Raw genomic sequence first — 18,118 nt, 5'->3', positions numbered from 1 at the left:
AGGGATACAAAGAAAGTAATTAGGTTAAAACATGGAGCAAATATCAAAGCGAATACTAAAAGCTTTTATAAATATATCGAGAGAAACTGGTAAAGGGGAAGGTGGGCCCATTAAAGATAGGTTCCGCACAAGAGATTATGAGCAAAAATAAAAGTGTAAAGAATTGGAGACAGCCTTGCGATATGCGTTGGGAGGTAGGAGACAGAGTGTAGCTGTTAAAGGGAATGTACTCCAATTGACAGGATGTGACCAAGTGATGTTCCCCAGGGATCTATACTGGGACCTCAGCTTTTCACCATATTTATCAGTGACTTGGATATAGGAAGAGAGTTGTATATTCAAGTTTATAGATGACACTAAGTTATGAGGCACAGTAATGGTGTAGATGGAAACAGGAAGTTACAAAGGGACAGAGACAGATTGTGAGTGGACAAACTGTGGCCTGTAAGAGAGAGTTCAATGTGTGAGGCCATCCACTTTGGACCCATTTAAGAATAAACTTCACACTAAATATAAACTCTGGAAAAAAAGGTTTTTAAATTGGCAATAAAACCAACTTTAAAATGTCCTTGGGTATATTTACTTTCTGGGTTTCTCCCCGCTCCCTTCCAAATGTAATGCATTATATTTAACTTCAATGAATTATAAAATCTTAGTAAACATTATTGATAACATTGCTCCTGAAACACCATTTTGCTATTTATTTGCTCATGTTATCCCCACCATCTTATTTCAGTTGGTTTATATTTAAACAGTGAGTGACAATGACATCACCAGGAAATTCCAGCTTGTTGGATTATACGAAGGTAGGCATGGTAACAGAACTGAATTGAAGGAAAAGGCATAGCCAAGGGTGTGTGTTTATTAATAGCAAGCACTTCGTCAAAGAATACCTCAGACAGGTCTGCTGAAGAGGGTATATCCAGAGATTCCTGTGGGGCCCGCTAAATATAAACACTTCAAGAAAACTTCAGCTCCCTCAGGATAGGCTCCATAAACTACTCTAAGCGCAGGAGTAAAAAAAAAAAACTTTTTTGTTTACACAATTGTTGCATTATTGTATCTTTTTCAGTTTTTAAGATCAGTAGTAATCTTTAAATCTTGGTCAGATTTAATCAAATATTCAAAGCCTTTTTCACCCTTTATTTTCTCACCCTGGGACTAAAGATAGCTTTAGACATTGGGTCAGTGGGACTTTTGACTGCTAGTCAGTTTCTATGTTTCTCTCCTCCTCTTTCTTCACACTACAAAACATTCAATGCCTATAAAATGAAAAAAAATAGGGATGGTGATGTTCTATGCCTTAAAAAAAATTCACACAAGGATCCAATGTGAATTGTAGGGAAAGATTTTATATGTTTTTAATTTCTAAGCCACTTACCAGTTCTGCTTCATCCTTTGCAATTATGTCTGCATTTGTAACGTTGGTACTGTTGCCCATCCCTCCTCCATCAGCCATTGATCCAGTTCCACCTACAATTCCAACAAAGGCAATTCCTTCTGACGACTTGGGCATCTCTTCCAACTGTAGCAGGTTCAGCTGCAAAGGTGAACTGCACCTGGACTGGAATAATGGAGGGGAAGTGTGGCCTTGTGGTCCGACAGATTGTGGAGTACAGCAACATGACGGGGCACCGCGAGATTCTGCAGCAGGTGCCTTTTCGACTTCTACTGCTGGATCATAATGCGATGCAAACTGTGGCTGAGGCTGGAATGAAGTCTGTGGAGAAAATGCCGTTTGTGGCAGAAAGGCCGGTTGTGAAGGGAATGGTGATTGACCTGCAAAAGGTGGCTGGTGCACAGTGTCGTTCATCTGAGGCAACGCATAATTAGGGAGCACGAATGCCACCATAGGAGTTACCAGGGGTGCAGAATATTGTGGAGGCCGAGTTGTGCCATGAATACCCGGAGCATTTTCAAAGTTGGGTAGAGATGGGTCAACAACAGGAGGCATGCCTCCATGGACAGAAAATACCGGCAGCTGATAGGTTGGCATAACTGTTGTAAACGGTATAGCTGAATATTGCGTCTGAGAGGCAGCAGATGGGGACCAAGAGGGAAGTCTATGATGGTTGGTGCGAGATGCAGTACTATCAGACGATTCCTGCTGCTTGATGCGTTTTGATTTGAGCTTCCTATTCTTCCCACCTTTTTTGTACACAGGTTCTGCATGACTCCATCCAGGTTTAAATCCTTGAGAGCCTGTGGTATGAGGAAACAGTCAGAAAGGTTGTAAGGATTCACTTCAAATTTTTTTGGAACATTATTACAGATGAAAATAAGTGATCAAAGTGAGACAGAGGGATTAACACAAATATTGATGCTACAACTGTTGGTGAAATTTTAAAAAATGAGATTATAACCCAACTCTTTCACTCTTACAACTGTCGGAGACAGGAGACTTAGATTATAAACTTATTTTACCTCTGCAACTTTTGGAACAGTTGTGATAAAGGACAAGGCTTTGTGGCATTATTGGTGTGTCATAATAAAAAAAAGGAAAATAATTTGTCAAACCAGGTGTTTTAGTACTCCTCATCAGCTTGGGTTCAAAACACCACATCAATATGAACATATCTTCATATTAGTTTGTCAATTTGGGTACTAGGGTTGGTAGATTTAGCCTTCAAAAGTTTTATACACAAAGGATGTGATTCTAAAAAAATTTTTACCATACAATTTCAAAAACACACAGGGGGCCATTTTTACCAGAAACTTTAGGCGCTAAAGAGCCTCTGAGGTGACCAATATGGGGTCTTAAGTTGAAACGCCGGTTTAGCCCGCATTTAGCATCATCATCAAAGGCAGTCCCTTGAAATCGAGGAAGACTTGTTTCCACTCAGTGACTTAGGTGACTAAACAGTCCAATACGGGGTTAAAGCTTGCTCTAGGAATAGCCGCGCAGAGGATTATGAAGAGGCTGATTGCCAGTTAAATTGCCTGCTAGTGCTACTAGCTGACGGAGTAAATAACGGAGTCATTGCAGAGGATTGCGAGCATTACTTAAAGGTACTTCACTTTTTACTGTTCACTTGCGGCTTGAGGTTTGAAGAGAACTTTTGAAACACATTGGGCTCACTTTGCCAAGACTTCTGCAACACTATCAACATTTATTCTGGAAATTCTCCAAGGACTTCACCCAAGTGAGTGAGTGCTGTGCTACTCTACTTTATAGGAGTCACCAGAAGAAAGGAAATGCATGGTCATCGACATCTCCGCCTTGGACTGCAGGAGGAATGGGAGGAGGACATGATGCCAGGCAGAACAGCATCAGCTGCTGCAGGAGGGTGGGTCAGGAGGCCAGATGGCATCCATCCCCCTGCGGGTACAAGACATCCCTCGTCCTCTGCACCTCCTCCACCAGGACTGCGTCCAAGAGCATTTGGTCCCTGAGCTATCCTGAAACTTGCCAGCGTGCGTCAAACCAGCATACCCTACACCTTCTGTGGAAGTGGATGCGTGGAGCCCACATGTACTGCTCCACCGAAATTGTGTCTCATCAGCACATGATTGCTAAAGCTGCAGTTGTCTCATTTAGCACCTCCAGGTAAATTCAAATTATGGTAATTAGCAAATAGGCCCAAATTTGTGTGTGCCAAAACCAGACTTTCAAACAGGCATGTCTTTAGCACAGCACCCATTTAGCACCTGTTTTCACCCTTACCACAAAGTAACCCCCACAATTTATGAGCGGCATGGGGGTCCTGAGATACAAATTAATTTGAATCAAACTTTTTTTTTTTAACAACTATAACTGGGACTAGCCGAGAGTCAGCACAGGCTCGATGGGCCGAATGGCCTTCTTCCACGCTGTAACCATTCTATGATTCTACCAAGTATATGACATTACAAATTGTTATATGATTATGAGGCAATTTCCATCTATTATAGTCAAAACATCCATGTTCTGACATTTAGATACACGTTTTGTACCTCTAAAAAGAATTGGGTCATAAATGACATATATATTGTATTTGATCCATCATATGCAGCATTTTAGCATACAGAAAGTATAACAGTGCATTGAACTTCATCCTTCCCCTTCTCACATACCACATCAACTTCAACAGCTCTGGTATTATATCACACTTTGCACTTTAACAACTGAAAAGAGGATAAAAGGAAGACGCGTTTGTAGGTTCTTACCACAATCTCCTGAACATCCTTTGCCTTGTTTGTGCAAATACGATTTGCAAGGAGCTTCAAATGTTTTTAGTTTATTTAGCTCCTTGAACCTGCTCAAGAATATCTGCTCTTCTTTCTGTGTATGAGCAGCTAAAACCTCTTTGGTGAGGCCAAGTTTCTTATATGGTTCCTTTTCCTGGTTCACAGAAGGTGCAGTGGTGACCAGTGTAGTAGATGCCACATTTTCTGCAGGACCAGCAATGCCAAGCCCATCCTCCAAAAGGATTTCTATCAAATTTCAAGTTTACATTAGAAGTGTGAGAAAGTGCAACATTTTTACATAAGTATGCAAAAAATCTGATTTAACAGCTCCCTTAGTATCAGTGGATAAAAGCTTAGGTTGGTGCAAAGTCATATAGATCAGGTATGATCTTTTCACTGTGCTGTTGGATTTTAGCCAGGGTCACAGCAGGGTTGCTTCAATTAGTATCAGTACACCTGAGCTGGGGTGGAGATGGAAAATAGACATCCCTGCTACTAAATGTGTGTATGTGTGCGTGATTATGTATCAAACATAGCTATGATGGCTTTATAATGCTTGAATACCCTGAAACATTCATTACTACACGAAGAGTGACTAGCTGGAAGAGGTGGGCTGTCAACGTAAATGAAACTTTACTCGAGAAGGAATGTGTGCCTTTCGAAGGGGGAAGCAACTGGGGAATAAAAATAAACTTCACTTAACATTCCAAAAACAATTTGCTTTTATATAGCACCTTTAATGCAGTAAAAAGTCCCAAGGTGCTTCACAGGAGCATTATCAAACAAAATCTGACACCGATCCATACGAGGAGATATTTGGATAGACGACCAAAAGCTTGGTCGAAGAGGTAGGTTATAAGCAGCGTCTTAAAAAGGAGAGATAGGTAGAGGCGGAGAGGTTTAGGGACGGAGTTCCAGAGTTTAGTGCCTAGGAAGCTGAACGCACAGCTGCCAATGGTGGAGTGATTAAAATAGGAGATGCACAAAAAGGCCAGAATTGGAGGCGTGCAGAGAGTTGCAGGGCTGAATTAACAGGCAGGTGAACATGATCACTGAAGCATCCAGGTTTTCTGCACGTCTCTCTATTAATGCTCCATTGGTGCAGCTCTTCACACTGCTGTGCTCGGCAATTCTGACAAGATGGCCGCATCATTGAAGCTATATATTTTCAGTTTAAGTAAAGGAAGTGGAGGGAATTCTTAAAAAAAATAGTAACTGGAAAGAAATAAGGGGCTAGACTTTCCACTAGATGGCTAAGGCCCAAATAAATGGGCCATGTTTCAGCGATGTGGGACGTCTTGGCCGTGCTGATCGCCGGAACACCACCCATTTTTTGGGGTGATTTTCCACTTGGCCTTACCCCGGCGATGTCAAATGGGTGATCTGATTTTTCGGCAATCTCACGATTGCCCAAAGAAAACGGAAGCCATAGGGAAAAAAAGCTTCCCTAGCAACTCTATTGTGCGCATTTGTGGGTTGTTTTTTTTGGTTGATTTTTTTTGCTGCGTTTGGAGAGGTCAGGGGTCATCGCACATGCTCAGAAGCACAGGGAGGGTCAGAGAGCGCAGGAGAGAGAGAAGAGAGGATTGTGCGTTTGCTGTGTGCTTAGAAGGTATTTTTGAAGGATAAAAACTGAGAAATCTTACAAATCTAATATCTTAAAACAATGTTGAAGCAGGGAGAAAGGGAAAGAGAAAGTGAAAGGAGAAGGGCCAAAGCCTTTAGCAAGGAGGCTAATGAGGCCCTTGTAAATGTAGTAATTACTAGGTGGGAGGACTTGACACGGGGTGGGCATGGAAAACCTCCACCCCGTGCATAAATGCAGAATATGGATCGAGATCGCCGATGTTGTAACATCGGCATCTAGTGGAAATGCAGACTGCTGACCAGTGCCGCAAGAGATGGAACAGCCTGCTAGCAGCAGCCAGAGTAAGTTGCATTTTATATTCTATATTTAAAATCATACATATGTATTATTTACTTGATATTTATAAATTTTAATTAGAATCTTAAGTCATTTATTTATAATATAAAATAATTAATAATTAATTTATTCACCCTAACACTAAGTTGAATCTTATAGTATGAAAAATTATTCATATGCACTGCAATGTTAATTAATTGAACATTTAAATCCGTCAGTCTTAAATGTTTATTGTCAAGTCCATTAGCTTATGCCGTGCAATGTTATCTTATCATTTACAGAAGAAGATAACTATCAACCGTGCGGAGCAAAGGAGGACGGGCGGCGGCTCCGCTACGGTGCACATGTTAACTCAAAACGAGGAGCTTGCGGTGGCCTTGGTGGGGCCTGAAAGTCGTTTGGTTACGATCCATGGTGTGGCCGAGCCCACTCTGGAGTCTCGTGAGTAATGGGAACTGTGCAATGTGTCAAACATTACTAAATACATACTAAAAATATCGTAGTTACACATGTAATGTTATGCAATTATAATTCAATAATTTTGATGTACTCTTGATCTACGAATGAGGCCATGTTAGCCCTGGTGAACCCTTGTGCATATGAGGTTTTGAAAAGTATTACAATAACAATGTTTTGGGTTATTGAAATATTGATATGTATTGATATGTATTGTTAGAAGTTGTTTAGAAATTTCATTCATCTTTCTAAGATCAAGTGTCCATTGATTTAGCGGAGACATCTGCAAATACCAACCCTTCCAATAGCTCGCAGGAGGAAGAGGATGTTACTACTCAAGTCATAACATCATTTGAGCCGGAGCAAGAGGAGGAAGAGGAGGAGATTGTTTTTGTGGGGTTGGGGGGGGAAAACCAACCTGCAGCCTATTGAGATGGATGATGCACCGGGATCAAGCGGTGTGCAGGTGGCGACGCCAAGCCGCGTAATTTTGCAAACGCCGACCCACGGAGGTCCGGTTTAGCGGGGTGAGCAATCGCCTACCATGGAGGGCCAGACTGAGAGCTTATTATCCCTGTGCAGGGAGACGGTCGCGATTGGTCGCGACCTTATCCAGGGTTTCGCGGGATTCTCTGCAAACTGGAGACAGTTTCCAGAACCTGGAGCGAGTTCTGCACGAACTTCTCCAACTGGTCTTCCGAGCAAGCACAGAATGCAAGGGCGACGTTGGAGGCCATTCGGCAGCAGATAGCAGCAACCAATGCCCTACGGCATGCGTTGCTGGCTGGACACGGCGCTGCACCCCAAGGTGTTGTGTCTGCTTGTAGCGAGACCCCGAGTACGGAGGACACAGTTCCTCCTGACTCGGAATTGGAGCTTCAGGCTTCCGCTCCGTCACCTTCAGGCTTCTGCTCTGTCACACTGACCACGGCAGGAAGTCATGCCGAACCACTCTGCACGACGTCTTGGTGTCGGTCTGCGTAGACCTAAACGGGTGGGTGGGATACGAACACAGGGTGGGACTGGACCTGGAGGGAAACGTGGCCGCAGGTAAGGGGGGGGGGGGAAAAAGTGTTTCCAAAAGTTTATTCGTTCACTGTTCAATTGTTCTTGTTTTGTTAATTGTTAAGATTTTGCGGATTTGAGGGAAGGGTGAGTTGGTGCAGGGGCCGGGGGGGTTGGAGGGAAGGTATAGTTAAAAAGTTTATTAAAAATTCTTTTTTTTAAATAATTGTTAATAAAATTGTCAATAAATTGTGTGTGTCTTCTCTTAGTTACATTAGTTAGCAACTATACAGTTGCTAATCCATATTTGTTTATTCTTTTATTATACAAGTACTTTACTTACACTAAATTTTATACTTAAACTAAGCATAAATTCTGATGATAGGCCAGTGCAGGCAAGACCACAAGGAAACCCCACACAAATGAAACTTTTGATTAACTCTAACTGTAAATCAAAATCTGAATGTCCACATTTAGCGAGTGGGACCTTTTTCTTCACGAAAGACCTCCGCATTCTTTAAGGGTGCTTTGAGGGTAATGGGCGTACAGTCTATTGCTCCCTGCACCTTGGGGAAGTCTGCTATTCTCGAGAAACCCAAAGTTCTCTCGGTCTGTGCCTCCCTGGTCATTGTGAAGCTTCTGAAGTCCCTCCACAAGCATAAAGAGCTTCAGTCACCTATCAAATGCAGCAGTGTGTAGCGTGCTGATAGATATGGCAGATGTCTAATTTTAATAGTCTCTCAACAATATCTAATCACTGTACTCTGCACTCTCTACGCAATATACCAGTCAGTTTGATAGTCAAGTTATGTACTGATATTGTTGGGGCCTATGTAAAAGCTATTTACAAAATATATAAAAGTTTTTTTCCAAAAATATCTGGCTAATACCTCTTTTTATTCCCTGTTCCAATATTCTGAGTACAATTATCTTTAAATTAACTCTCTAAATAACTCACAACTAATCCTCCACTCTTCCTCTGAAGTCAAAATGGCATCCATAATGCCCATTATCCTTCTCTTAGGCCCAGAAAAAGCAACTATTTCTCAGCACTCTTTTGGGCCTTGCAATAGCCCAGCGAAGTGCATGCTAGGTGCTGAAACTTGGGATGGGCCTTATGTGGGTATAATTTCGGCGATCTTCTCGGATCAAAGTGGAAGCTTAGGCACCTGTTTTTCCGGCGATATTTTGGGCCTAGTTTCCACTTTTTGCTCAAAATGGGCGATAGAGGTCTGTTTTAGGTCATACTTGGACGATGTGGTGGAAAGTCTAGCCCATGAAATGTAATTACTTTTTAAAAAAAATGGTCCTAATGGCAAGACTATTTAAAAAATATTTTCAGGATTTGGGGCCAAGAGGGAAGTGCCAATACCAAACAAAATTTGATTAAGTCTAGATCTGAATTCAATTCAAAAACATATTAAGTACAGCTGAGCAATTTAAAAATAAATGAAGGTTATGTGATTACACACCTCGGGGATAATTTGGACTGTGGGTGATAAAATGGCCAGCCCATTATACATCTTTCCCAATTTTAATTTCCATTGACTTCAATGGAATAGTAATCAGGAATGATGCATAATGGTTGACTGATCCAATATCGCCCATTTTACACTATCGTCCAAAGTCATTATATCCTTAAATACTCGGAATGCCTTTTTCTGATCATGTCATTAGCAATCTACACATGAATGTTACGAGGATGTATGTTATCCAAATGATTATTGTGTACTTTCTACTGATACTCTTCAGTAAGTGAAGTGCAGTACCTGCATCTGCTTGTAGTTTCTTGTCTCCCACGTGGACAATAGTGCTGCTGTAACTGCACTGGCTGGTGACACTTGCTGCCTTTCTTGGTAAGGAGAGTGGCGTCAGGGGTGTGCCAACAACTGCTCCAGTGGGCACCTCTTTTGTAGACTTAAATGAAAGTCGGACAGTTTGATGCGGTAATGGCGATGCTTCTGCCAAAGTAAACGAAGATTCAATATACAACTGATGAAACTGATAAAAAGTGTGCCATAGTTATTATTGAATGGTAATGAAGAATTAAACAGTGGTAGCTTTTATGTATATTTCTTTCTATTTTCAATCTTAAGCTAAGTATACATATTTTGCATGAACATTTTTGCTTGCAGAAGTTGGGAACTCCAAGGAAAGTTCTGTTGCAGGTCAAGTGTGGATGTCCTTATGGAACAAACTTTGAGTTTTGATATTGTCACAGAAGCCATAAAACAACTTTGGGTTGGTATACAGATAGCAACAGAAGTGTTGGCATCTGGGGTAAATATTTTAAGGCTAAAATACTACAGAAACCTCATGGCACCATCACCCTTGCCGATTAAACTACTGACTTTCAGTAAAGTCAGAAATGTCAAATTATTCTACATACTGTAGCTTGTTGGCTCATTTTCAACAGCGACAAAGCATTTCAAAGTCAGTTTAGGTAAAGATCGAAATAGTATGAAATACCTTTTGACACCTGCACATTATGAACTTTTTGTTTGTCATCGTCAGATGCTGATGAAGACTCACACTTCCTTTTCACAGTGCTTGGAATATTGTAGCTGTCCAAATACCTGAATATGCAAAGAAACAAAAATCAACTATGCTACAGGAGGAAAAGACAGCTCTATTTGACTTACATCCCACTTCTCTTTAAAATAGTCTATTGCCACTATACAATCCCAGCCCCCAAAAAGGGGTTATGACAAAAAAGTGTGGCATTTTATATGACTGCTTATTTGGTGAAGGAGCAATAACTGCATTTAGGTCTTATAAAAAAGGCACAAATGTGTCAGTGTGACTCAATGGTAGCACTCTCACCCAAGTCCGGCGTTACAGCTACAAGCCTCATTCCTTGAACACATAATCTAGGCTGATGCCTCAGTGCAGCACTGAGCGAGTGCTGTATTGCCAGAGATGGGGCGCCGTGCCCTGAGTGGGGGCGGTAACCTTCCGAGGCTGGCCCAGAAGTCCCGCCTCCGATAAAGAATTAGCCCTTGCGCCCCTCAAAGGAAGCGGAACGCTGTCTCCAACGCTCCGGTTCCTTAGAGGGGCGCTCCCGGGGCGGTAGCACGGAAGAGGGCAGCTGTGCACTCTGCATGGCCCTCTGATGGCAGCCACTGGGACACCAGGGATGCGCGGGACTGGGCCAGCAGCCTTGCACCCGAGACAAATTGTTGGGCTGCACGATGGCGATCTGGTCCACGCTAAGGCGACCATGGTCGGGCCGACCCGCGATTCGGCTGACCAACAAAGATGGCGGCCCTGGCGTGCTACAGGTCTTCCCTTTAAACAACGCACATGAAGCGGACGTTGACATCCATCCGCGCTAGCTTCGCGGCCCGCGGAGCAATTTCTCCCGTGGGGCGTTACGGGGTTGCCACAGGGTGGCGAGGGGTTGCCACGCACGGCAATGTCGTCAGCCGGTTGAGCGGCTGCCCAGGGCGTGCGGCACAGCCAGGACAACACCTCCCAAACGTCCGGGGCAATTTCCATGGAGGCAATGCGGCCCTCACTCCCGGGCAAAAACTGCCTTCCCCCGGGAGGTGCTAATGGGGCTATAAAAAGGGGCAATTTCACCCGATGTCTTTCAGATGAGATGTTAAACGGAAACCCCATTTACCTGTTGGATATAAAAGATCCCATGATAGTTTTTCCAAAGAGCAAGGTACTCTTCCCGTATCCTGGCCAACATTTATTCTTCAGCCAATGCCACCAAATCAGACTAACTGGCCATTTAGCTTACTGCCGTTTGTGGAACCTTGTATGATCAAATGGCCTGTTGCACTTGCCTACACAACAGTGATTAATTCATTGGCTTTGAAAACTTTATGGTTCCCAAGGATGTGGAAGGTGCTGGATAGTTTCTTATAGCTTTGTTTAGTACTCCTTTATGGTTTCAAAAATAAAGTTAACCACATGCTTAATGTTGGGAAAAACCATTGAAATTTTTATTCTGTACACTTGCCCCTTTGTTGTATTGGAGCAAATTCAGGATTTTTCCAACAGTAAGTTCAAAGTAAAATAAAAGCATATGGTCAACAGATTTTTAAAACTTTCTTTTGCCAATAATGCCACACAATTCTTGACATTGAAAAATACTGTAGGATTTGTTAATAGAATTTTACTGCAACTTGCACAGCATGGCTTTGTTTGACCTGGGCATTATATCTAAAAGAAAGGTGCTTTACAAAGTATGCAAATAGGCTACTTAAAAATGAGACAGCATCTACATATCTATGGGAACACAACCAGTAAGTCCAGGGTCCCACTCACCTTATTACACTGTCCATGCAGTTGACTTGCTGATAATATAAAGGTTGTTCCTTGCACCTCGACTCATCCACAAGCATGTTCTTTACAACACTGCTGGGTGCAGCACCCTTGGATGAGCTGACTTTAAAATCTTTGGTCTGGCTGCTTATCTCTTTTTGTTGTGTTACTGCAAAACATATGTATTTTTAGAATTAGGACAAGCTGTTTCCAACATGAGGCTTAAAAAGAAACTAACATAACTGTGCACAATTGGGTTAGTTTCAGAAAAATACCCCTCACTTAAAGGGAAAAAAACCTATTTTGCTAGATCGACAGTTTCATACCTGCTAGAGATTTAAGATTCATGTAAAACAAATTATTTAACATATACAATTTAATATAAATCCCTTCATATTTCTCCAAGTTACAAATCCCTAAATTGAGTTTGAATATCCCCACTGGCACTTTTGCAATACAGCTGCTGTAAGATGTGTGAATATTTGCGATCTTTCTGATCTACATGCTTGGGGTGGGCACACATCATTTCAAAAGGATGCAAAGCTAAAAAATATCATAGTTTAAAAATGTAAATTTGCAGGGGGGGGGGGGGGGAATTCCCACGCCCCATTTGGGGCGGTAACTGGCTCGGGGCGGGACTTCCGGCGTCGTCACCGACCTTGAAATTGTGGTTACTGCCCCTCAGAGGAAGTGGTGCGCAACTTCGCGGGCTCCACTTCCCCTTGGAACGGGTTCCAGGGCCCTACTGGGGCGTAAGCCAATGTGTTTCATCGCCCCGCCCCTTCGGTTAAAGGGGAGGGCCGCTGCGCAGTCTGCCAGGCCTCTGATGGCCTTCACTGGGCCATCAGGGCAGCGTGGTGCCGAGGCTGCAACCTGGCACCCAAAATGAAGCGCTGGGCTGCACGATGGCGGTCCAGACCACGCAACAGGGCAAGAAGTCGGGCCGACCGGAGAGTCGGCCGAACAGGTAAGATGGCGGCATGGGGTACTGCTGACCTCTCCTTTAACCTCCACCCCGTGAGCGGATGTCGGCCGGTTCGCGACCCGCAAGGCTGGCGATAACACCACTCATGGGGCAGTGTCCACCGCAGGGCGGAAAGGTGCTCTACCATGGCAGTGCCTCCGCTAACTCCCATGCAATTTCGTGGGAGCGGATAGTGCCCCCTCCCATCTCGGGCAAAAACTGTTTTGCGCCCAATTAGCGCTCCCCCGAGGTGCTAACAGGTGTCGCAAAAAGCGGCAATTTTGATCCCTTGGATTATCGGCGAACCTGTATTAAAAATGAATTTGAAAATATAGGTTGTGACTTGTATTGTGATATGGCTCCTGGGATATTAGCTGCTTTTCAGTACATTATCCAATTGACTGTCCATGAGAGAGCCTGGTCAGCTCATCGACTATTCAACCATCATGATGAGTGGAGGATCGAGATTTTGAGATACAATTTTCAAAAATTCTGCTTTTAAATAATTTAAGGTACTATGTGCAACCTGGTTAATATTCTATTTACTGGAAATGCACCCCCGGAGGTTACTTTCGGAATAGCATTCACTTTTCCACAGATCTGAAGACCTTTCCCGATAGTTTGATTTTTTTTTTAAAAAGAAGGGGGAAGAGGTGCGGAGCAATCAGAAATTATTTTATTGTGTTTTTTTTTAATTAAAAAAAAAGAGTTCAGGTATTGATATTTCCTCTTTAAAAATGACTGTCCTTCAAATACTTGCGAGTCATGAAACTAGTCCCTCGCTGTCAAACATACTTCCTTCCTCCCATTCTTGCTTAATGTTGATTCTCAGAAAAAAAATTAAAAAATGACAGGAACTGAATGTTTACACACATTAGGAAAAACACTTGCATTCAAGTAGAATTATATTTCTGGAATATTTAAAAATAAATGGCAGCATTTTCACATTGTTGCTTTTACTGTGGTTTTCCAAGTGACCCCAAACTACTGTAGTCTACCCACATAAACCAAATAATAGTCCTCCATGTCAACTCTTAATGCCAGACATAAATAGCTGCAACTGTAACAGCTATGATTGGACTCAACATGTGACATGTACAAAATCCAAGATGCATTTGAGTCAAAATGATTTTAAGCCAATTTAATACGCATGTCTCGATAATCACTGCAAAATAATTAAGCCTATTACCAGTTTTGTGTCTGCGCTTTGATTCACTCTTTATTCTGCTCTCAATGAATATTGTTTGTCCTTGATTTTTGACAAGATGCACGTCCTTACAATTTTTCTGAAGCGTCAGCTGAAAGAAAGAAACAAAGGATTGAAGGCCAATAATTTTCCTCTAAAATTACTGAAAATTTAGTATAGGAGCAGATTCTGCTTTTGAGCTATGAGAATGAGACAAAAAGACTTTTCAAAATTCAGGATGTACAAGATTGAACTAATGAAAGCTTTGATGGTACAGAATCATTAAAGCACATTGTAAAAATGTTGCACAGTACATTGTTTGAATTCAATTGGCTAATAGTATTTTTAGCTCTAGTGCTCAACATTCTCATTAGGTGTCAGCCTTGGCTCAGTGCTACCACTCTCGCCCAAGTCAGAAGGTTGTGGGTTCAAGCCCAATGCCAAAGATATGAGTGCATAATCTAGACTGACATCGCCGTGTAGTATTAAGGGAGTGCTTAACTGTAAGTGCTGTCTTTCAATGAGATATTAAGCCGTCTTCTCTTTGTAAAAGATTCCCTTGCAGTATTCGAAGAAGAGCAGACGAGTTCTGGCCAATATTTATCCCTCAGCCAACATGAGTAAAACAGATAATCTGGTTAGGTATCCCGTTGTGGGGCAAAATTGGCTGCTGCAATTCCCTGTATTGCAGCGACTGGACTTCAAAAAGTACTTCACTGGCTGTAAAGTGCTTTGGGGCATCCTGAAGTCATTGTACACGCTACAGAAATGCACATCTTTTCCCTGCAAGTCATTTATAAGGCTACCATGACACATGATTAGACATCTCCATAAATAAGAGTTTTACCAAGAGCAAATATTTCCATTACTACTTAAACTACATTAATTTACTTATCTTCTTGATTGACTAGTTTGTAGTTCTATTTGCTTAAAGTGCCAAGGTTTCAGGCTTGTAGATGGACAATGCCACCAACTATTTTTTTGTTGCTGACTGCAAGTATTTATAATTAGTAAATACATTATTCAATTCCCACAAAACAGACATTAAAGGAATACGAATAGCTTCCTATTAATTTTGCAAGGGTGGTAGAAACCAAATGGTCAGTGAGGAACCATGGTGAGGAACAGAAGGCATTTATTTCTCTTTTTGATAACTTACTTGCAAGTTCTTCCTCAGATATGATACAAGTAATGCACTCTGACCCATAACAAGCCAGAATGTTCCAGGTCTGAGCTAAGTTAGCAGCTATCAACTAGACTGGCAGCTGTGTTCTCTAAATTGACCTCCATTAATTTGGGTTGGCGGGGGAACAGCACAGGGAAGTTGGCAGAATTGGTCATTATTCAATGGCTTCTGCTGGAAACTGCACATGTGGACACTGGATTGAGACCAATAGTGGGCTCAGCACGGATTTCTTCCATTGTAGTGTTCCAATTCTTAAGGCTCAAAGCTGCTTGAAGTACCACAGGGCTGACAGAACCTATGTAACAGTTCCCGAGCCTAAGTCAACACCATCAGGAAGGGCAGGAAGCAAAAACTTGGGGGAAAATACTCACCGAGAAACAGTTTTATATGTAGAACATATACAAACATAAATATTATATAGCACATATAGAAGTTCAATTAAAGTCATTGGGATAGACTTTCAATGCTGCCCAGGCAGATTGGCCACCCGTAATAGAAACTGCCCAACATTCATTTCCATTAAAATCAAAGCATATGTAAATCGGACGGCCTCAGTAAGGACTGGCCATGCCACGATGCTGGTTTTATGCCTGGATGGCAAGTTGACAATCTACATATTTTGTCTGCTGAAACTTGGTCATAACAGGAATCAAACTTACAGGCTTGTCCCAGTGGCTCTCTCCAGTGGTGTTGCCATTGCTCTCGCTGGAAGAGGCTACACTCATGAACTGCGCATGAGATCCATTACTGCCCAAACTTCCGTACCCACTGGAACCATTGTTGTAAACTGGCTAAAATGGTAAGGATAAAAGTTTTAATAGGCAGTCAATGTACTAACCAGACACACATTATCTTTACATTAGAATACATCATGAACGATGTGAATTAGTTATACCTGTAGCAAGAGCTGATGAATCTGTTCAGTGATGGTCTGTATTTCAGGGTTGAGTGTCTTCACTTCAGTAAACCCCGGAGTAGCAAATACATCTTCATTCAAAGGACCCCTATATATTTTGGAGGTTAAAGGAAGATTTTGTGCAGTGAGCATCCTTTTTATATCATTTAAAAATACTTTGAAAGATTTCTGATGCACGTGATTCAAATACTTAACATTTTGATGGTTATTTTGCTGTTACAAAAGTCATTGTTTGATGGTTAAGAATTCATAACATTGACCACTTCTAATTTGGTTACTTCAACACTAGGACAGCAACTCTGGTCAGAGCAACATCACTCAGTGATTCTGTCCCTAGCTTCATCCCAAAAAAGGAAGAAACTTCAATCAACTAGCTAAACTATATTCCAGAAAATCATTTTTTTTAAAGCCAGTTTAAAAAAACAAGTTGATTATCTAACAGTGCGATCCATGGTCACTAATTCAGGACATTTTGGGATTAGATAGATGAAAATTTTCCTTCCACATTCTCTCTCCGCTCCTCCTGCTTCGCTCGCACCCAGCCACAGCTTACAATTTCTGCAACCCCTGGAGCATCTGACTAACACCATGTGCTACAAATTGCTCATAACCCAGTTGAAAACAACAATGCAGGGGAGAAAAAATATATACTTTTACACTGAAGCAGATGGAAAAAAAAAACCCTGGATTCCCCTTTTCTAAAAAAAAAATCATGTCCAAATTTCAAGTTTGATCAAATCATGAACATGTTCATAAAAAAGCAAACTACTTACATCCGGACATTGTGTCTTCCAATTATGAAGGATACTTTTCTGCTCCAAGGATTAACAAAGCTTGACCAACTGGTGTCAATTGTGATGTATTCGCCATTCTGAGTGCAGAATCGGACAGGTGAATGTTCAAAAGGTTGTCCAGCATGTTTCAGTACTGAAAGAATGAGGAACATATTAAATAAGATTAAATTAAACCAATTTCCTTATGTCTGGTAATTCAATAACCAACACTTCATTAACCACTCAAACCAGAATTCTTAAATCATGGAGTGATTGTATATTTTTGCATCATTAAAAACCTCATGGAACTAGCAATGTAATTCTTCTAGGGTAAAACCTCAGTAGTTAGAATCAACAAAATGGTACAAGAGGTTAATGCTAAATTAAAATATGACCGTAGCTACACTGACTGCATGACACACATGTAGAGTAATGACCATCCCTTCTTTAGACGCCGAATTCATTTAGGAATAGGAACAGGAGGAGGTCATTCAGGCCCTTGAGCCTGTTCCGCCATTCCATTAGACCATGGGTGATGATCTGAAGCAAAAAAATCAATTGAATTTTACTTCACTACATCTCAATATAGCTTCTTTAGAAATGTAGGCGATTATTTCTTACCATTGGAAAGACTGATATTCCTGCTGATAGCAAATGAGTCCCACAGTTGATGTGGGAGGGAATTACATGACACAATAATCAGACATGGATTCTGGAAAGAAGGGACTTGATGAACTGGATGGTCTTTTTTCAGGTTTCTTAATTGTGGACACAGCTGTTGCCAGCAGTAACTTGACTTTTCAGCCTCTAGAATTACATTAGCACCAATAGCAAATCGTCATCACTGACATAGCTCACACGGCACTGTTCCTTAGGAAAAATTGCTGACATCGATAAGGAGAAAAATCATGTTTGGCAATTTTTTTAAAAAGCATGAACAAACTTACTTTTCTTATGAATGCTTAGCATCAAAGGTTGATCATCAGGGTGCAGATGCATCAGCATAGGCATTCCTATGAGGTCCTGAGGCAAATAACCCAACAGAGGGACAGCCCTTTAAAAGAAAATGGAACATTCGGATATTGTAGATGTGCATGGTGCAGAATAAGATTTTTTTTTTTTTTAAGTGTAAATGTCAAGTCTGCGCTTTGATACACAAATAATGGACAAACAGCACACAAACTGGGCAAACAGAACTGTAGTCAAAAACCCACTAATTGTAGATAACAACAAAGGAAACACCAATTTGGTTGTCATGGTAACATT

General features: G+C 41.6%; 1 protein-coding gene across 2 annotated transcripts in view; it reads right to left on the bottom strand.

The window, feature by feature from the left end:
• per2 (period circadian clock 2) overlaps window positions 1–18,118 on the bottom strand; it is a 54,129-nt gene that overhangs the window by 11,588 nt on the left and 24,423 nt on the right. For both annotated transcript variants that reach the window (XM_070883626.1, XM_070883627.1), the window contains 10 exons: window positions 17,800–17,906; window positions 16,853–17,006; window positions 16,059–16,167; window positions 15,823–15,954; window positions 13,981–14,089; window positions 11,831–11,996; window positions 10,022–10,128; window positions 9,322–9,513; window positions 4,147–4,413; window positions 1,382–2,202 (listed from right to left, as the gene is read on the bottom strand). In XM_070883626.1, coding sequence (XP_070739727.1) covers window positions 1,382–2,202; window positions 4,147–4,413; window positions 9,322–9,513; window positions 10,022–10,128; window positions 11,831–11,996; window positions 13,981–14,089; window positions 15,823–15,954; window positions 16,059–16,167; window positions 16,853–17,006; window positions 17,800–17,906 — 2,164 coding nt within the window. The remainder of the gene's footprint in view (window positions 1–1,381; window positions 2,203–4,146; window positions 4,414–9,321; window positions 9,514–10,021; window positions 10,129–11,830; window positions 11,997–13,980; window positions 14,090–15,822; window positions 15,955–16,058; window positions 16,168–16,852; window positions 17,007–17,799; window positions 17,907–18,118) is intronic.

The sequence above is a fragment of the Pristiophorus japonicus genome, chromosome 6, assembly GCF_044704955.1.
Source record: "Pristiophorus japonicus isolate sPriJap1 chromosome 6, sPriJap1.hap1, whole genome shotgun sequence".
Lineage (NCBI taxonomy): Eukaryota > Metazoa > Chordata > Chondrichthyes > Pristiophoridae > Pristiophorus > Pristiophorus japonicus.
The sequence above is the reverse complement of the archived record's forward strand: the minus strand, read 5'-3'. Positions and strand labels throughout refer to the sequence as shown.